The 21476-nt window shown below is 49.4% G+C and overlaps 1 protein-coding gene across 1 annotated transcript in view; it reads right to left on the reverse strand.

Annotated features, from left to right (window-relative positions):
- AFAP1L1 (actin filament associated protein 1 like 1) overlaps positions 1–21476 on the reverse strand; it is a 78141-nt gene that overhangs the window by 40886 nt on the left and 15779 nt on the right. The window contains exons 2-4 of the mRNA XM_056124468.1: positions 2103–2231; positions 1452–1535; positions 873–970 (exon numbers count right to left, since the gene is read on the reverse strand). Of these exons, the coding sequence (XP_055980443.1) occupies positions 873–970; positions 1452–1535; positions 2103–2231 (311 nt within the window). The remainder of the gene's footprint in view (positions 1–872; positions 971–1451; positions 1536–2102; positions 2232–21476) is intronic.

Raw genomic sequence — 21476 nt, forward strand, 5'->3', positions numbered from 1 at the left:
GATCACTCCTGGAGGGCCTTGGGGAACGCTATGTGGTGCCAGCATTCAGCCGAGATCAGCCACATGCTAAGCAGGCACTGACCTGCTGTACCATCTCTCCAGCCCTGAGCCTCAGTTTTCTTATCACGAAACTGGACACCAAGAGCACCCACCTCACTCTACGGCTGTGAGCGCTAAAGAACATGGCAAGTGGCAACACTCGGGACCAAGGATGGTGCTGGGGCTGGTGAACCACACAGTCAAGGGGACAGGCTTGATGTGACTATGGCTCTGCCCTGTTCCAAGGACCAAGGCTGGAAACCTGAGGGCCGGATGCCAGGTGTCAGTTTGTAGGTGAAAAGAATCAGGCTCAGGCAAGAGTGATTTGTCTGACGCTCTACAATAGGGAGGGCAGAGCAACCCCCCCACTCACCCCATTTCCTCATCCCTGGTGCTGAGGTGCTGAGGTTACCCCCCCCTGCCCCCCAATCCCTGGTGCTGAGGTTAGCACCCATTCCTGGTGCTGAGGTTAGCCCCCGTCTCTGGTGCTGAGGTGAGCCCTCATCCCTAGTGCCAAGGTTAGCCCCCCATCCCTGGTGCTGAGGTTAGCCCATCCCTGGTGCTGATGTTAACCCCCAATCCCTGATGCTGGGGTTAGTCTCCCTAACCCCTTTCCCCCATCCTCAATAGCAGGGGTTTTTCCCTGAGGTGGTTGCTAGGCATGAACACAGGGCACATGTCCGGGGTGCTGGAATGTGACTCTCACGGCCCTAAACTGCCACCAGGAAAGCGAGAGCCCTCAGAGCCCCCCAGACTTCATGCCAGAGCCTCTCTTGCCCTCTGTGGAGGGATGGGGTAAGGGTGAGGGGCTGGAAACCCAGGGCAGGACTCACGGCTCTCAAGGGCGGGCTCTTGGCTGGCTCAGGGCCGACTCCTTTCCCGGGCTCCCCCTCATCCTCCGGCATGTCCCGAAGGTCACTCAGGTCACAGTCTGATGGGTGTGCAGAGTGGGAAGACCTCCTCAGAAGCTGCCACCTCCATCAACGAGGAGGGAGCAAGGGACTGGGCTCGGCTCCAGCCGTGTGGCCCCACACTGGCCGCTATGGCCGTGTCGGGGTGAGGAGAGGCTGAGGTGAGGGAGCGGCCACTTTGGCTGTTGTCAGGGGTACATGGAGACGCCTGTGGTAGAATCGTCCCAACTCCTGCGGGCCACCACTGGCCTCCAGGGCTGCAGCGGTTGGACAGCCCTGGACGTGGATGAGAGCAGCTGTGGGCCGGCCCACTGAGACCCCTCTGTCCATCCCTCATTGCCTCAGCCTGTAGGCAGATGGCGGTGACTCCAGGCACACTCAGGGTCTTGCCCAAAGGGCCTTAGTGCTGCGAAGTCAGAGCTGGGCTAAGGCCAGGGGCGCTGGACCCCAGCCCGGGGAGAGGGGTGCACAGCGGGGGCGCGTTGGGGGGAACCCACTCACCAAATTCTTCAAAGAGTGACTCCACGAAGCTAGGCCCTGAGTGGAGGTCTGCCGTGTTCACGTACAGGTAGGAGACTTCCTTTGCTGTGAAGGAGCAAAAGGTACAGGAGCTTAGGGGGTGGCCGGGCCCCAGCCCATCCTGGCCTCAGCACTCACTTTGCAAAGTAGGGCCCTTCCTGAGGTGCTGACACTGATACTGGGTTCACCTCTGCCCAGTGAAATGACTGCAAGAGTCTCCCCGCCAACATGGAAGCCAGGGCTGCTCTAGGAGTGGCGGGGGACAGGCCTCCAGGACCTGCGGGCCGAGCAGGCAGCTTCGACACCATCTTGGTCTGGCTGGGCGCCGATGCCCAGAGGTGACTTGCACCAACACCGAAGGCCACGGGCAGCTTGCCCAGAGCACGGACGTCAGCCCGTGGCCTGGCTGGGGAGGTCCTGAGATAGGAACAGAGGCAGGAGCATGGGGGACAGTGTGTACCCCATTAGGTCGATGTGATAGAGGGCTGGGTGTGAGGGTCCCACAGGCCAAGGATGAGGAGGGCCAGGAAGGGTTGGGGACACTGGCCAGACCCTGAGAAGGGGTGAGCGTCCCACGCTCTCAGGCTCTGATGTGTACTGCTGATGGAGGGTCCTGAGGGGCGCTGGGCAGACCTGGGAGGGGCTGGAGGTTCTGCAGGATGGAGGCCACGGCCATCTTCTTCTCCAGGGCGCTGTCACTGAGGTACTCGTGGTCCAGGAGACTAAGCAAGCCAGTAAGCTCAGGAAGCAACTGCTCCAGCACTGAGGGGGCGGGGACAGACAAACACAGTCACTTCAGGGCTCTGGGCCTGGGCACTGGCCCTGCCCTCTCCTCAGGGACCTGGGGGAACACTGGGAGGGGCCAGCACCACAGGGGAAACCCCAGAGGCCCTCCCAGTAGTCCCAGGGCTCACCCACCCGCCTTTCGGCACTTTCCTTGCAGGACAGCTGAGTTAGCTGGTTTCCCCAGTAGCCTCAGGCCAGGGGGCCGGAACAGAGGGTCCTGGCCTGCCTCTGGGGGCTGACGCCCTCTGCCCTGCAGGCCCGAAGCTCAGGGCCCAGTGCAGGTCCCAATCAGCTCCCCATTGCTCAGGACGTAGGCAGGAAGGGAGCCTTCCTGGCCCATCCGTTCCTCTGTTTCAATTTCTGGAAACTTCTGTTTCCGGTGCCTTGACGGGAGCCAAATGAAACATTAACCCTTCTCACACCAGAGCCCAGACAATGCTGCCTTTCCTTACTTTTCCTGCTATAGTGGCGCTTCTCATGTGGGGGACAGAGACAGCCACTGCCCAGACCCTCAGATTCTGCGTCTGGGCTGGAGCTGGCATTCTGCTCCTCTGACGAGCTCCCAGCGTTGGGGGGGGGGGGGGGGGTGGGAGTGACGGCTACTTGAGACCCCAAGGACTGAGTCACAAATCCTAGAGGACAGAGTCCTTTAAAGACTGCAGCATGCCAAGACCATGAGGTCACTGATGTCTCCTTGTCCCCCTAGTGGCTTGGGGCTTGGCCGGCTCTAGGGTTAAAGGTCAGTTACACCAGAGCGCTGGGATCATCCAGCTCTGCAACACAGCCCCCAGCACAGCAGGGACCGGGGAGTGCGGGACTGTGAGTGTGAGATCTGCTAAGGCCTTCCTGTGAGTGGCCCTGGCATCTCGCACCCATCTCTGGGTAGCCCTGCCATAAGGAGAATGAATGATTCCGGGCCACGCAGCCAGTAGAACCCGGGACACTGGCTCCTTGACTCCACCACAGCCCTCGAGAGCTGGGTGGCATTTTCTACAATCCTACCAAGTTTTGAGATGGGTCTTCTGATCACCCCGACTTTGTAGATAACACACACACACACACACACACACACACACACACACACACACACACTCCACCTCTTCTTCTTACAGGACTGAGAGATGGGAAAAATAACTTGGAATTACAAAGGCAGGACTGGAGCGATAGCACAGCAGGTAGGGTGTGTGTGTGCCTTGCATGTGGCCGACCCAGGTTTGATTCCTCCGTCCCTCTCAGAGAGCCTGGTAAGCTACCAAAAGTATCCTGCCCACACAGCAGAGCCTGGCAAGCTCCCTGTGGCGCATTTGATATGTCAAAAACACAATGAAGATTTTACTGGTGCCCGCTCGAGCAAATCGATGAATAACAGGAAGACAGTGCTACAGTGCTACATACTTATGCAAATTTAAATTGTACCACATACTACACAATTAGATTCTATATGGGGATCATCATTTAGAGATATACCATTTTGTTGGGCTGGAGCGATAGCACAGTGGGTAGGGCATTTGCCTTGCATGTGGTCGACCCGGGTTTGATTCTTCCGTCCCTCTTGAAGATCCTGGCAAGCTACCGAGAGTATCCTGCCCACAGGGCAGAGCCTGGCAAGCTCCCCGTGACGTATTCGGTATGCCAAAAACAGTAACAGCAAGTCTCGCAATGGAGATGTTACTGGGCCCGCTGGAGCAAATCGATGAACAACGGGAGGACAGTGCTATTGTGCTACAGAGGCAGGTTCAAGAGCCACACTTGAGCTGTCTGTCGCTTTCCCCTTCCTCCCGCCTTCCTTCTCTGTCTTAGTTACTGCTGCCCAGGGGTGTGGCCCATTGTGTGTGGGTGGGGTGGGATGGGAGGCCTCTGGTGCTGGGGATCAGGCCAGGGCTCTTAGCCTGGGGCCCTGGCCTGGACCCTCCTGAGATCTCGGGAATCCCTGGCTTGCGGCAAGGTTGCTGAATGAACGTGGGGCCGCACCATCTGCACGTGGAGTCATATCCCCACGGTTAGGTTTGAGGACCATTATCCGTATCCTGAGGAGTCTCTGACAACCTTCTTAAGCCATGACTCAGTCTCCCCGTCCCGTGTAAAGGGAGGATGCCTAACTCACGGGTTCATCAGGGCAGGACTCAGAGGAGACAGGCTCTGCCCTGACTGCTGTCTGTAGTTATTGTCCTTATGGAAGCTGGGCTTGCGGGGGTTATAGACTGTCAGGTTCTAGACTGTGCTGTGAACCCCAGCTTCCTCAGCCTCTGGCCTGCACAGCTCAGGGGTTCTGGGAGTCTGATGGAATAGCAGGGTGCTCTCTCTGAAGGAGATAGGTGCTCTGTGTCTGACAGGAGGGGAGGGTGGTCTGCATGATGGAGATGGGTACTCTCTGTCCAACAGGAGGGAAGGGTGCTCTCTGATGGAGATGGGTGCTCTGTGTCTGATGGAGATGGGTGCTCTCTGTGTCTGATGGAGATGGGCGCTCTCTGTATCTGATGGAGATGGGTGTTCTATGTCTGATGGAGATGGGTGCTCTGTGTCTGATGGAGATGGGTGCTCTGTGTCTGATAAAGATGGGTGCTCTGTCTGACGGAGATGGGTGCTCTGTCTGATGGAAATGGGCGTTCTGTGTCTTACAGGGAGTGCCCTCTGTCTGATGGAGATGGGTGCTCTCTGTGTCTGATGGAGATGGGCGCTCTCTGTATCTGATGGAGATGGGTGTTCTATGTCTGATGGAGATGGGTGCTCTGTGTCTGATGGAGATGGGTGCTCTGTGTCTGATGGAGATGGGTGCTCTGTGTCTGATGGAGATGGGTGCTCTGTGTCTGATGGAGATGGGTGCTCTGTCTGACGGAGATGGGTGCTCTGTCTGATGGAAATGGGCGTTCTGTGTCTTACAGGGAGTGCCCTCTGTCTGATGGAGATGGGTGCTCTGTCTGATGGAGATGGATGCCTGTCTGACGGAGATGGATGCTTTGTCTGATGGAAATGGGTGCTCTCTGGGCCTGACAGGAGATGAGTGTTCTCTGTGTCTTATGGGATGGGGGCTGCTCTGTGTCTGACAGGGATGGGGTGCTTCTCTGTGTTGATGGGAGAGGGGTGCTCTCTCTGCCTGACAGGAGATGGGGGTGCTCTCCTGTGTCTGACAGGAGAGGGAATGATAGACCCCACAGCGCTTCTCGATCAGAGAGATCTTGTTGAAAGAATGTTAGCTCCAGCATCCCTGTGAGTCTCCCACAATCACCCTGAAATTATTACACGTGAGTTCTCTGATGCTATCAGCCTTGCTGCAGGAGCAGGTGCAGGGCTGGCCAGCTGATTCCCAGGTGTCTCTGCAGTCCTGCGAGGTGTCATGGGAAATCTATGTACCAGAAGACGACACAGGCCCAGAGAAGCTACCGGATGGCCACGCAGCTTGAAAGAGGGGGATCAGATAGATCCAAGTTTGTGGAATCCCCCTCAAGTCTCTGACTGTTGCAACCCCAGAGCGTCCAGAGCTGGAGACTATGTGGTGGGGGTGGGGGCAGTCACTGGAAATAGTTTCAGCCAAGTTTGAGTACTGGGAAGGAAATCTCTCCCAGGGGAATCCCAACTCTCCCTGGGGGCCCTGAGAAGCACATCACAAGCCCCCAAGTATCTACTGATGTGCCAACTGGCGCTTGGGCTGGAAGCAAAGGAGAAGATAAATCCCAGAGAAGAATAATAGAAAAATAGAATCTAGAGAAGGACTCTATTCAATGGAAAATGAATCCTAGATAGGGGCTGGAGAGATAGCATAGAGAGTAGGGTGTTTGCCTTATACACAGTTGACCTGGGTTCGATCCCTGGCATCCCATATGGTTCCCCTGAGCACTGCTAGGATTAATTCCTGAGCACAGAACCAGGAGTAAGCTCTGAACACTGCCATGTGTGCAACCCCTCAGCCCCCACCAAAAGGAATCCTAGAGAATAGACAAAAAGAGAAATGATTGAAAAGTCATGAAGTTTATTTCTTCCCTGGCCTTCTCCTTCCCTCCCTTCTCCTCTTCTGTTACACACACACACACACACACACACACACGTCAGGGCAGATGTGACAAAGAAGGCACCCAGCGACCAAGGGCACGCATGTGGCCGATGGCCATGGTGCCCATTTGAAAACCCATGTGCTATGTCTTTAAAGGACTGTGGCTCGGACCGCAGTGATGGTCTGTCCTGGCACCAATACTTTTCAGACCCTCGAATCTCAAGGCCCCTCTACAATTCCAAAAATTGGTAAGAGCCCCAAGGAGCATGCATTCCCTTGGATCATATCAATCAGTACAGACCATGGTAGCAACTGAGACAGAAAATGAAAAACAAACAAACAAACAAACAAAAAAAACCAGAAAAGTACACAGGCACACGACTACTACAAACGTCCCCAGACATAAAGCACCCTCAGTCGTCCCTCCCCGGTCATCTTGTCAGTCCCAAGCAAGCTGCTGGGAGAATGGCAATGACCTGCCAGGGTAAAACCCTGAAGATTTCTGACATTCATCCGTTCTTCCTTCCCCTCCCCCCTTCTGTATGAGGCCCCGCTGATTTCCTCTCCTGCTGTCAGCACCTCTGGGTGGGCAACATTCCTACTTCTCATCTCAAGCTCCTCTGCTTCTAAGACTCCTACAATTGTTTCTAAGGTGAGAACAATCAGGCTCTGAGCCCATGTTGGTAAAGCTGCACTTTCTACTTAAGTGGGAGCTCTGTGGCCCTGCACTTCCGGCCGTGGGCCCCTGGGACACTTCCTAACCATTCTGGCCTGCCAGTGCCCCACGTGCTGGCAGAAGGGACAGTATGAGAAGGGGCAGAAGGGGCAGATGGTGACAGTGCTTGGCACACAGATGAGCACATGGGCTCTCTTTATTCATCTGTGACGTTGGGGGCAGGGTCTAGGGGCTGTGGCGATCTGATATTAGCTACCAAGGATGTGTCTCAGAACTACTGAATAGGAGATCTGAGAAGGATGTTTTTGCCTCATTATCTCTCCCCGAAACACAAGAAATCTAGTGGCTCAGGAGTGAGGAGCCAGAGTGACAGTCACAAGATCAGTTTTTGATACAGATGTGGATTAAACACTGCAAGATTCCTTTTTCTTTAAATTGCCAAGTTCTTTGATATTTGTCCCCCTGTATGGTGTACCTTCTTTCTAGAGACTAGATAACTTCTCATAATGACTAGGTTGGATTATTCCATGGAAGGACTAGATATACTATGTGTACTAAATTAAACTTGTCATTACTCTGGCTAATCTCTCCTGTGTCAGTTTGATTCTTTCCCGCCTAAGAAGGATAGAAGAATCTTAGCTTCCTGATGGAGGAGAAGAAGGAGTAAAGGAGGAGAAGGAGGGGGGGCAAAAGGGAGGAAGAAGGGAGGAGGAGGAGGAGGAGGAGGAGGAGGAGGAGAGAAGAGGAGGAAGAAGAAGGAAGATGGAGGAGGAGGAGGAGGAAAAGCAAGAGGAGGAGGAGGAGGAGGAGGAGGAGGAGGAGGAGGAGGAGGAGGAGGAGGAGGAGGAGGAAGAGTTTTCAAGGCTCAGAAATGCACGATGTGTGAAAACTCTTCTCTAAGACACATTTGGCAACCTACATTTGGCAACCTCTTAGATACAAAATATGCCTAAGAGGAGCCAGACCACTAAGTGCTTCTGGTTCTTGGTGAATACGCGAGACTATGACCAATTTTCTCCTGTTGCTCTCTACCCTCTTGACCTAACTGGAATCAAAATTGGATGCAAAGGAGAAAGTAAGTCCGACAAAAGCACTGTCACTTGCTTCTGCAGCTGTATCCTAGGTGTGGCTCCACATGCAACCTGAGTGGAACCTTCAACTAAAGAAAACCCAAAGAAATATGTTAGCTGAACATAAAAAAATTTCATCATTTTTTTGGACCTCTTGAGTATATTCCCAGGAGCGATATTGCTGAGTCATATGGAAGCTTATTTTCTACTTTTTTGAGGAATGTCCATATTGTTTTCCAAAAAAGTGGGACCAGTCGTCATTCCCATCAGCAGTGAATGAGTCCCTTTCTCTCCGCATCCGCGCCAACACTGGTTATTCTTGTTCTTTTTGATGTGTACCAATGTCGGTGGCATGAGATATATTTCATCACTGTTTTGATTTTTGAATTGTGCATGATGAAGAAAAACTTTGAGATAATTAATAATAATTAGGCGCCTCCCAAGTTTTATTAAAATGTCTAAAATGGTAGATTAAAGTCCAATTCACGCTGGTCTTTGATGCTATGAATTCATGTTGTGATCATATGGTGCTCTGTTCTTTATTCTCTCAGTCTGTTTTTACTCAAGTTGAGCAATTTTCAGTGTTATATTTTCAAGTGAGCAGCTTCTTTCCTCTCTTCCCCAGATAATCTGAATGTTGTGTCCTCCTCAAATTCACATGTGAAGCCATCACCATGGTGTAGTTATATTAGAAACAATATTTTGGCCTCAAAAGAAGTATTCACGGTCAAAGAATTTTGTAAGAACAGGGTGCTATTTCGAGGATCCGGAACTTTGATTGAAGAGATTCCAGAGAGCTCCTTCTTATCCCTCTATCTCGCGCCTCCCTGAGCCCACCCAGTATTGAAAGGCAACGTCAGAAAAAAGCAAGTGACAGATTCTGTAGGTTAGAAAGGCAACATCAGAAATGGAGTCATTAGGGATCTGGATCTTGGTTTCTCAGACTCCAGAACTAAAGAAACCCATTTTTTACCAGTCCTACAGGTCCTTATTTGAGAAGGTCTGATCAGTGGTTGGAAGCTTGTCACAAGGTTGTTGGGGTGGGGTGCAAAGGGCACTTAGGATAGAGAGGGAACCCCTATGACAATTATAGATGGAAATGATCACTTTGTACAGGATTGAATGTTGAAAGTAGGTAAAGGGATATGCCTGATAACCTTTCAGAATCTGTATTGCAAATTATTGTGAAATATTCAGTATCTGTATTGCAAGGAGAGAGAGAGAGAGAGAGAGAGAGAGAGAGAGAGAGAGAGAGAGAGAGAATGAAAGTGTCTAAAGTGTCTGTCATAGAGGCAGATATGATGTGGAGGAGGTGGGGGTGATGGGGAGAAACTGGGGACATTGATGCAGAGTAATATGCACTGGTGGAGGGAGGGGTTTGGGAACATTGTGTGACTGAAACCCAATCATGAACAACTTTGTAATTGTGTATCTCACTGTGATTCAATTCTTAATCACTTAAGAATCACTTAACTTCCCGTTAGTCGTCGATTTGCTCGAGCGGGCGCCAATAACGTCTCCATTTGTCCCTGTCGTGTGCTAGTGTAGCCCAGTGGCATCTGTTCGCTCTGGGAACATGAAGAGCCTCAAACCGATCATTCATGATCTTCACGAAGAAGTCTGACCATCTGGTAGGTGGGCAGCCACGCGGTCTTTTGACATCCCGTGGAATCCAGTCAGTAACAGCTCTAGTCCAGTGGTCGTCTTTAAATCTCATTACATGACCAGCCCATCTGATTTTTGACACCTTGGCAAATGAGACGGCGTCCCTGATTCTTGATCATCCACGGATGTCGGAACTCCGGATTTTTTCTCTCATTTGAGTGAAACGTGATATTCCAAGCATAGCTCTTTCTATTCTTCTTTGGGAGACCTGAATAGCGTTCTCATCCTGTTTGCGTAGGGCCCAGGTCTCTGAGGCATATGTTAATGCAGGAAGAACAGTGGAATCAAAGAGATGTGCCCGGAGCTGGAGGTTCTTCGTCCTCTTAGCTATTTCTTTGACGCTCTTGAAGGCGTTCCAAGCTGCTCTCTTCCTCCTGCGCAGCTCGGGTGCCAGGTCATTTGTCATGTTGACTTCTCGACCTAGGTACACATAGCTGTTGCATTCGGAGATGGTCGTTCCGTTGAGAGCGAATGGGGCATCAGGAATGAGGCTGTTTCTCATAAACATTGTCTTCTTAAGATTCAGCTGTAGTCCTACCTTTCCACACTCACGGTCAAAGTCGGCCAGCACTTGTGCCGCTTGGCTGATGTTTGGTGTTATTGAAACAATGTCATCAGCAAAGCGGAGGTGGTGTAGTTGCCGACCATCTATCTTCACTCCCATTCCTTCCCATTCCAGTCGTCGCATGATGTTCTCGAGGGTGGCACTGAAGAGTTTCGGTGAAATGGTATCACCCTGCCGAACCCCTCTTCTGACATCAACGATCACTTCTTTGTAGAATGGTGAGATCCTGGTAGTGAATCCGCAATACAGCTCACGGAGGATCCTGATGTATTGGGCTTGAATGCCCTGATTGGCTAGGGCTTCAATGACTGCTTCCGTCTCAACAGAATCAAAGGCCTTCTTTGGTGATTAGAGGTCGCCCCAAAAGCCTCTATCCCTCTCGGAAAGACTGGCAAGCTACCGAGAGTATTCCGCCCGCATGGAAGAGCCTGGCAAGCTATCTGTTGTGTATTCGATATGCCAAAACCAGTAACTACAACTGGTGATTCAATTAAAAATTAATTAAAAATTAAAAAAGAAAATAAACACATTTTTGTAGTTAAGCCCCCCAGGCTGTAGTATTTTGTCATTGAAACTCAAATAGATGAGGAACCTCTTAACTCTGATGCTGAGCCTCACAGACCATGGTGTTTCAGTATCCACAGCAAACATGATCGACAAGGATAACTGAGGCAAAGTCAGTGCTCACTGAGGTGTCGGTTAGCATTCAGATATGCCCCCAGCAACAAGAACAAAAGCCCTTGGTAGAAGATACTGAAGTTTTGGGGTCTCTGGTAATTAGTTTTGGTAATTTGTTAGTTAAGGTCTGGAGAGATAGCACAGCAGTAGGGTATTTGCCTTGTGCACAACCAGCCCGGCTGAGCAGAGTTCGATTCCTCTGCCCCTCTCGGAGAGCCCAGCAAGCTACCGAGAGTATCTTGCCCGCACGGCAAAGCCTGGCAAAGTACCCGTGATGTATTCAATATGCCAAACACAGTAACAACAAGTCTCAAAATGGAGACGTTATTGGGCCCGCTTGAGCAAATCGATGAACAACGAGAGGACAGTGTTTTTTTTGTGTGTTTTGATTTTTATTTCCCTGATGATTAGTGAAATAGAGAACTTTTTCTGGTGCCTTTTGGCCATTTGTACTTCTTCTTGGAGGAAGTTTCTGTTCACTTCTTTTCCCCATTTTTTGATTGGGTTGGATTTTTTTAAATATAAACTTCTACCAGAGCTTATATATCTTTGATATTAACCCCTTATCAGATGGGTATTGGGTAAATAATTTTTTCCATTTTGCAGGCTATTTGTATCCTGTTCATAGTTTCCTTGGAGGTACAGAAGCTTCCTAGTTTTAATGTTTATCTTTTCTTCCACTTTTTTGGTCAGTGGTGTTTCTCAATTACCAGAACCTGGAAACAATCCATACCCAAGAACAGATAAGTGGATAAAGAAACTATGGTACAACTACATAATTAAATTCTATGCAGCCATTAGGAAAAATGCAGCCATGAAATTTGCTTATAAAAGAATGGACATGGAGAGTAACATGCTAAGTAAAATCTGTTGGAGGGAGAGGGACAGACATAGAATGATCACACTTGTTTGCAGGATATATTTAAAAAGCAGTATGAGAATCATACTCAAAGACAGTAAAATGAGGGCTAGAAAGATTGGTCCATGGTAGGAAACTTGCCACAAGTTATGGGGTGCGGGGAGGGGAAGTACAGTTAGGACAGAGAAGGGACCACTATGACAATGATAGTTGGAAATGGTCACTCTGGACCAGAACTGAGTGCTGAAAGGAGATAAAGTGATATGTGTGATAACTTTTCAGTAACAGAATTGCAAAGCACAGTGCCTAAAATGAAAGAGAGATAGAGAGGAAGAAGAAGAAGGAGGAGGAGGAGGAGGAGGAGGAGAAGGAGAGAGAGAGAGAGAGAGAAAGAGAGACAGAGAGACAGAGAGACAGAGAGACATCAGAGAGAGAATGGGGGAGAAGGGAGAGAGGGAGCGAGGGAGGGAGGGTAGTGTCTTCCCAAGAGGAAGGGGTGGGGGAGGGAAACTGGGGACACTGGTAGCAGGAAACATGTACTGGTAAAGGGACAGTTGTTGGAACATCGTATGACTGAACCCAATCATGAATAGCTTTGTACCTGTATATATCACGGTGATGCATTTTTCTTTAAGAGCGTTTGTCACCATATGCAGGATATAACAAAAGCATAATAGAGCAAGAACATGCTCCAAGGCAACAGAGCTGAGAAGTGTCTTCAGTAGGATGCAAACCACAGAGGAGGGAAGTGGGGGGGCACTGGGACAGTGGAGGAGGGAGGCGGTCATTTGGGGGAGGGTGTGGAGCTGAACGTGTTATGCATAAAAACTCTATCAGTAACAGTATTGTAAACCACAGTGGCTCGAATGTTTTTAGAAAGTGTCTGTCACAGACAGGCTGAGGAGTCAAAGGAGAAAACTGGGGACATTGGTGGAGGGAAGTGGACACTGGTGATGGCGTTGAGGTTGGTACATTGTATGTCTAACCATCTCTAACAAATAACAGTGGCTCAATTAAAAAAAGAAAATGTTTCTCCTATTTCTCTTACTCAGTACAGGTTTCCGTGCAGGGAGGAGTAGTTTGATGTTGTGATCTCAAGTGTTACAAGCCTAACTAATTCCCGTGACAAAGGAGAAGCAAATAATGAAGCTTCAGCAAACCACAGAAACCAACACCCCTGCTTGGCTTCTACCTGGTGGACCCACCAGGGACTTTGAATTATGATCTCATTCCTGGACACCCTTCAATCTGTTCAGAATTACTGGTTTGCTTTTGGGCCCCACCCAGCAGTGCTCATGTCTGGCAGTGCTGGGGACCAGATGTGGTGCAGGGATTTGAACCAACACAGTTGCACCCAAAGCATTTGCCTTAAGCTTTGCACTATCTCATCCCCCTAGCTGTTCAGAACTCAGATACACTTAGGAACACTGTGCAAATGAGAACTTCAAGAACAAAGAGGAAACACAATTGCTTTTCCCCCCACATCTTAATTTGACAAGCTCTTGAGAACAAAGACAACATGCTCCTTTCAATGTTCAAAGCAAGTAAGCAAGCAAGCAAGCAAGCAAGCAAGCAAGCAAACAAACAAACCCGGAAGCATGTAAAAAGGAAAACTGGGAAGCTCTTTCAAACCATAGTTTTGTTTTATTTTTCTTTTGGTTTTTTGGCCACACCAAGCAATGCACAGGGGTTATTCCTGGCTCTGCACTCAGGAGTTACTTCTGGTGGTGCTGGGGGTACCATACGGGATAGCAGGGATAGAACCCAGGTGGACCTTGTGCAAGGCAAGTGTTCTACCCACTGTATTATCACTCTGGCCCCATAAACCATAGTTTAATGAAGGGTCTACAATTTTTTTCTTTTGGTTTACTCAAATTTCCTTTCTCATTTCTATGCAGCAAAAGAAACCCACATTCCATCTCTCCTGGAGGAAAAAAAATGCTTTCCTTTAAAAAAAATTTGACCATGATTTTAACTATGAGTCATGGTCAATGATTGCCTATGGTGTTTTAACAAGCTAGCATGTTCAAGAGGTCTAATTCATTATAGTCATCCAATCCTCAATGACCTTTTGGTTGACTGGCTGCATGGAGCACCGTGGTGCCAACTGCCAGTGCCAGGCTGCCTAAGCATATACTCCACTGTGCCAGTCTGGTGTCTGACCTAACTCTTATTTTTGCAGTGACAGAATCACTCAAGGATGCATTTTCTCAGAACGTAGCTCTGTTGCCAAGCAACTGGTGACTGTACAGCAGTAGAAACACAAATGGCTCTGGGAAGGAAAGCGGAACACCTAGCAGGTGTGCCTCAGTGCTCGGGCGGGAGTGGGGAAAGGAAGAGGAGACTTTGGTTCCATCCTGTGGGCTGCCCACCTCCCTCCCTCATACTCTGGTCTTCAGCCTCTGGAGGTTGGGCCTTTGCCTCCTTAGCTGTCTCTGCCTGTCAGACTCAGCTCCCCCAGGGTGTTCTGGAAAACTAGCCCCATTCTCTGGACCACACCCACTCTCCCTGCTCAATGCCCTCCAATTAGCATCACTCTCCCTGGGGTAACAGTCATGGAGAAATGTTATACTGATGCATTTCTTGGTTTATGTCAGTGTCCCCACTTGTGCCCACCCTGAGGGTGGGAAAAGTTCCAGCTTTTTTCTAGTTTGGTATATTTAAATATTTGTGGAGCACATGAACTTTTGAACCAAACCTCTTCTCCTCCGTTCCTTGCTTATTTTCCTCTTTCTCCTGGCTCTCTCTGTTCAGTAAGTAATCAATTCTGGCTGGAACCATATGTGGTGCTGGGGATCAAACCTGGGTTGACCACATGCAAGGCAAGTGACTTAACCCTTGGACTATGTCTCCAGCCCTTAGCAAACTTTTCTTTTTTTTGTTGGGGGGGGGGGCATTGTTGGCCATACCCAGTGTTCAGGGTTGACTACTGGCTCTGAATTCAGGAATTACTCCTGATGGGCTTGGGGGACCATATGGAGTTCCAGGGACTGAATGAATGCAAATCAAGTACCCACTGTACTATCTCCTTAGGTCCCTAAGCAAACTTCTCTTAGGAGTTAATAAAGTAACAGCTAATTTACCACAGAGGTTCAGCCTACTGAAAAAGAGACTGAAAAAGGAAAAAGAAAACTCGTGAAAGAAAAAGCAGAAAACAAAAATCCACAGGAAAAGTCAAGTGAAGCCTCATTTTTTTCACGAGGCTAAGCTGTCCACACCCTGCCTGGTGGAGTTGGTAGCCCTTGGGCTGCCAGTTCACCTGGCGACATGCTTAATGCAGTTGGTGGGTTTTTAATTCTAACATGTATATTGTGAAATAATTATTGACATAGCTTAAGCAGCCCACATCACTAAAGTTCGAGCTCCCCATTTCCTAACTTCAGGGCAGAGATGGTTGCCCCAGGCTGCATGGACTTGTAGATGCGCCTGTGGGAATGAACTCAAACACAAGAGAATTTGCTAGAAGGACCAATGTGCTCAGAAGTGTTGGCCACAATACCAGCCTCTTCTCCTTACTGTCAGGTGCCCTCCCTACTTTAAGAGATTGACCGGGATTATTCAGATCAGTTTGTTCTTCTCACTGTGGCTGTCCATTGGGGAAGGAGGGGCTGCTCTATCCCAGTGAGGCCACCATCTATCTGTACACCTGTCCCTCAATGGTGGAGCAGAAATCTCTCCTCTCCATGCCTGAGGAGAGCTCTAGTCCAAGTTGTTGCAAATCTGCCGGTTTGCAACCCTGGGGTCATCTCACTTCCTTCCTCTGAATTTACAAGCATTTCTGAGTCTCAGTGAAGTCAAGCCATGGTTTCTGAGGCTGAGGGGTTGGAATTGCATTGTTGGTTGCTAAAACAAACGCTTCCTGTTGTCTCACAGCATACCGGGAGGAGCATGGTGAAGCCAGCTAGAGAAGAATGGAAACACGGCAGCAAAGCCATCCTGGCCCCCAAGCCCAGCCTGAGCGCTGACTGCTTTCCAGGAGTTAAACAGAGCCCAGTGCCAGGAGGGGTCAGGGCTGGCCAGGTGACCTCAGAAGCCTTTTGTGCCTGTTAATTACAGCAAGGGCAGGAAATGGAATATCCTTAATGCCGAAGAGAACAGTAGGAGTCAGACTCCACAGCAGGAACAGAATCCTGAGGGAGGAGTAGGGGAGATTTGGGATATGGGGTTCCAAGTCCTCCCACTCACTCTTGGGGCCGTCAGTTAGTCCCTCAGAGCATATTTCCTTGTTTTTTTTTGTGTTTTTTTTTTCTAGATGGAAGTGTGGGTTTCCTTAGAATATTCAGTATAAGACTGGGGGCAGGGGGAATTTCAGGGGCTGGTTGGGAAAGGTTGAAACTTGTAGGATTGCCTTTGTGGAAGGCAGAAGAACACACGTCTTTATTTACAGCTATTTTCCTAAAGTTGGGAAGCCAAGAGGTCAGGGAGTTTTCAGGCCAATGGGGCAGGTCCTGGGGTAGTTTCTGGGTGACTTCCAGCCAACCAGCCAGGGCAACAGGCTCCAGAAAGCCTTTGCATCTCAACCACCTTCCAGCACAGTCTGCCCAGGTGCTGTTAGTCGCCCAGGGAACCCTCCTCCAGGCCCACGCCAGGGAAGCTGCATCTCCACAGGCCATTTCTGTAACCTGCCTGGTGTGCAGGACGGGGAGGGGCAAGCCCCACTTCCGAGAAAATAACTTCTGGCTGTGGAATGGGGCTCTCCCAGAATTGTTCCTTTGTCTACAGATTCCTCCCTGTTTAGCTCACAAAGGAAACGGTTCCAGGAGGAAGTAGAAAACAGTGACATACGCCCCAAGATGGCAGCTGCTTCCGGTTCCAACAGTTTGCGCCACCTCCTTCCCCAAAGGCTAGGGAAACAGAAGTAGCCCCCAGGAGAGCTCTAGGATACCTGGTGATGAAAGCAGGTAGTATTTTTGAGTCCCTAAGTGATGTTCCAGATGTTCAGCACAGTATGCTGCCTGGGTGATCTCATCCACGCCTCATAATGACCCTGTGAGGCAGGTCCTATTTTTACCCCCTGTTTTTCATCTAAACCAACTTTGGTTCAGAGGGCCACAATTCTCCAGGCACACAGTTGACAGCCTCTGTGATTCAAGCCTCAAGTCAATTCTTGGGTCTGTAGTGATCGAAAACTGAGAGGCCCTCTACCTGCACAGGAACCAGCCAGCAGGGCCTCATGACCAATCTGTGTTGTAGTCCACTCACAGCCTGGCCATTGGCGTGGGGCTAAACTTTTTGCTGCTGAGAAGCTTGAGTTTGAGGTCCGTGGAACAGACAATGGAAGGTGTGGGCTAGAGCATTTGGACAATGCAGATAAAGGAGATAAAAATTAAAGAGACCCAAGATTGACAGTGAATCCTGGCACTTCTGACAGTGAGAGAGTGTGTCTAATAATTTTCTTGTTTGATTGTTTTGTTTTGGGGTCAGGTCAGACCCAGTGGTATCAAGGCTTATTCCTGGCTCTGTGCTCAGGGATCACGCCTGGCAAGGTTTCAGGGGGGACCATATAGGATACTGGGAATTGAACCCATGTTGGCTGGGTGCAAGGCCAGGGCCCTTCCTGCTGTACCACTGCTCTGGCCCCTAATTTCCCTTCTTTTCTTTTCCTCAAAGATAGAAGTTACAGTGATGCTCAGACCCAGGGCACACAGAGGCCAGCAGAGCTTCAGCTCCTGAGGTTTGCTTGGCAGAGCAGTGCTAGGGACCAGACTCGGGACCATCTTTAGGCAAGGGCTGGGCTTCACCCCAGCCCTTATCTCTTTTTACAAAGATTTCAGGGGAACAAAAACTGATTAGGTAAATCCTAATCCTTGTTTTGAGACTTTCATCAATATATTTATTTATTTGCTCCATGAGTTGCTTTTGCTAATATGAGAAGCACCCACAGCTCTAGATTGAGTGCCAAAGCCGAATCCGGACAGCATCTTACACCTAATGGTGCCATTGCAAACCTCTCCTTCCTACCTGCGTGCTCTTCCATGCCCTTGCTTTCCCTACGACAGAGCCGCACTGCAACTGAATGGACCCAGGAGGAATCATTTTTTAAAGTCCTCCTTAATTTGAAGAAAGATGTATAACGATAGAGGTAATGTTTTGTGACTTTTCTTTCCTTTGCTGCTTAAAAACAACTAGCCATGGGGCTGGAGCTATAGCACAGCGGGTAGGGTAGGGTGTTTGCCTTGCACGTGGCTGACCCAGGTTCGATTCCCAGCATCCCATATGCCCCCCCCCCCCCCCAGCACCGCCAGGAGTGATTCCTGAGTGCAAAGTCAGGAGTGGCCCCTGAGCATGGCCAGGTGTGACCCAAAAAGCAAAAAAAAAAAAAAAAAACTAGCCATGTTGTTTGTCATTCTGCTCCTTCATTTGTTATTTTAGGGGAATCCAGCACAGGAATATTCTGACTCTCCACCTAGTGCCTCACTGAAATTTTGCAGCACCCCTCTTTGAAAAGAACTCTTCTATTAGACAGGAAATCAAGTCCTTGAGAGGGTCTGGCACTTGCTGCTGGCTTTAAATCTCCTGGCCCCAAACTGTACACAATGATTTGGTTTAGAGGAGACAGCAGGGAAGAGCCCTGGATCCACATTTCCTGGCTGTGTGACCTTGGGCTAGTGGCCTCAGGTCTCTAAGCCTCCATTTTCTCAACATGAAAATGAGGAGAGGATGCAAGGCACAATGGGTAGGGTGTTTTTGCCTCGCAGGCAGCCATCCCAGGTTCAATTCTCAGCATCCCATATGGTCCCCTGGAGCACCACAGGAGTAATTCCTGAGTACATGAGCCAGGAGTAACCCTTGTGCATCGCTGGGTGCGACCCTCCAAAAAAGAAAAAATAATAAAGTGTGGATGCCTGACTCACACCTCAGGCCTCACACCTGGCAACGTAGGTTGGGGGCAGGGTGGGGTACGGCCCTGAAAATAAGGATATTTTGTCAGTTGGTTATCTGGGATTAACAGGTTGGGGGGGGGTGCCATCTGCTCACGGGATTTAGGAGGTGAGGCTCAAAAAATCAAGTACCTCAGAATCAGCTTAACTAAGGTGGTAAAGGACTTGTACAAAGAAAACGACAAAATGCTACTTCAAGAAATAAAGGACGTGAGGTCATAGAAATACATAGCCTGCTCATGGATTGAGAGAATTAACATTGTCAAAATGGCAATACTTCCCAAAGCATTATACAGGTTCAATGCGGTCCCTATAAGGATACCCATGACATTTCTTCAAAGAAATTGATCAAACACTCCAGAAATTCATACTACACAATCACCCCGCACAAACAGCTAATGCAATTAATTGGAGAAAAAAAGATGGGAGGCATCACCTTTCCCAACTTCAAACTGTACTACAAAGCAGTATTAATTAAAACAGTATGGTATTGGAATAAAGACAGATCTGCAGACCAATGGAATAGGATTGAATATCCTTACACCCTCAAATAAATGATCATTTAATCTTTGATAAAGCAGCAAAATATATGAAGCGTGCGTGGTGCTGGCAAAACTGGACAGCTACATGCAAAAACAAGACAAAACAAAAAAGAGCTCAGACCTCTACCTAACATGCTGCCCACATCTCCACTCTTGAGATGTGTACTTTCATGCCTAATGCTGGGATGTGTGTAGGGGCTCTTCCTGCCCTTAGAGAAGCCCAGGTTCTCTCTTGAGAGCATTACTCTCCACTCTCTCCCACTTTCTCTTCTTCCTTCCCTTCAAAAATCTCCAAATAAGACGTTTTACTGCATTTCTTGTCTACTCCTGAAATTCCTTTTTTGCAAAGTGAGATAAGAACCCGGGAACCCTGGGCTCCCTGGTGGCAGATATGGATAGAGATAAAGCGACTCTCTTTCTCCTCCCTGCTTCAGATAAGCCGACTGTGGGGCCCACAGACATCACTTCCTTTATCCACTCCATTCTCCCCCTCCCTGCAAAGGGTGCCAGAGCTCACCATGGATTTGATTTGGGGTCAGATGCTCAGGAATCCTGCCCACAGGAAACACAGTCATCCCAAGACCACCACTGATGCCTCCCCGCCTCTCCGCCTTCCTCTGGGGCTGATTTCCTGCTTCTAGGGCTGGGATGGTGAAGGTCTGGGAATGCATGCCTTGAGGCACAGAGACCTTCAGCCAAAAGTCTCCTACGCGACCCCCATTATACTTTTCGCAGGTGGACACTTTGAACTTTTAGTCTCCTCGGTCTTTTTTTTTTTTAAGTAAAAACATTTTATCTGGAGGTTTTTAGGAAGGGGAAGGAGGGAGAGAAAAATGAGAATAATGTGCTCAAGGGAGAACATAGACTTTTCCAAAGGCAGAGAGAGCCCCTACACCCCCCTCCCCAACCCAGCATTAGATATGGAAGCATCTCAAGAGGGGAGATGTGGGAGACGCATGTGCTCAGGCAACACACGTTCTTGACCACATGGGCACAAGCAGCACATAGGCTCAGGCAGCATATGCACCAGTCTCCTGGGTCTTATTTTCTTTTTTTGCTTTTTGGGTCACACCCAGAGATGTTCAGGGGTTACTCCTGGTTTTGTACTCAGGAATTACTCCTGGCAGTGCTCGGGGGACCATATGGGATTCTGGGAATCGAACCTGGGTCAGCCGCGTACAAGGCAAATGCCCTACCCACTGTGCTATCGCTCCAGCCCCATTTCCTGGGTCTTAAGCATGAAGATGAATTGGTATGCACAGTCCACCGCCATATGCAGTCTTTGCACACTCCCTGACTCGTTGCACGCACAGCAAGGAAGCCCGAATAGCTTGGAGTCTCCTGGAATTCTTGAACAAGGGATCACTTATCAACCTGCATGGAAGCTTTCACCTTTTTTTTTTTTTTAATTGAAAGCTTTCAAGAGCTGAGTGTTGTCCTTCACAGATCCAAGGATCCCAGATCCCTTGTGGGCAGACAGGCCACCGTGATCTCCATTTTTAGTTGAAGATACTGGTCTGGGGGATTAAGTGGATGCACAAGGGCCAGGATTCAAACCCCTGCAATCTGATATTTACTGGGCCCCATGCGCTGGCTCCTGCCTCATGCCACCTCTATTATTAGCTACAAATCACCAGCCTCTCAGGGGCTGGCGCACACCCAGTTAGGAGGAACCTGCAGATAAGGTCCCCCTTGTGGGAGGGCGTGGACCTCCACTTGGCTGTGGGCTTGCAGTCCAGCATTGTGCATTTCCCCCACCATTTCGCCATCCCTCCTTCCCGCCTAAGAAGATCCTGGCCCTAAAGTGTCCCTGACACTCTCTGGTCCCTTCATGCATTCTCTTGGATGGACTCTGTCCAGCTCACATCACAGGCCTTGGTGACCACATTTGACCTTTTCTGTCTCACCAGGACACATGGTGCAAGGACCCTCACTTTTTCCATGGAGTCCCCCAGAGGGTGCGTGTCTGGCTGCAGGCTGAAGGTGAGGAAATTGGATCTGTCTCCCTGGTTTCCCAGCTCACTCCTAGATCAATTTTCTTCTTGGTTCGAGTGGAGCTTAAAAAAAAAAAATCCCCCTGGGCTCCTATCAGTGGGATCTGTGCTCAGCGAACCCTTCAACAAGAACGGGCAGGAAGGATAAATATTTATTCTACAAATGAATGAACCTGATACCATCTTCAAAAGAAAGTTTTGGTATAAATTACCATAATTTCTCCATTCTAAGAAGCCACTGCTTTAAAGATGTTTCACGGACTAAATAACAGCTTTTGGGAAAAGAGAAATGGAAAAGTAGAC

The sequence above is a fragment of the Sorex fumeus genome, unplaced genomic scaffold, assembly GCF_029834395.1.
Source record: "Sorex fumeus unplaced genomic scaffold, SorFum_2.1 ptg000051l, whole genome shotgun sequence".
Taxonomy (NCBI): Eukaryota; Metazoa; Chordata; class Mammalia; order Eulipotyphla; family Soricidae; genus Sorex; species Sorex fumeus.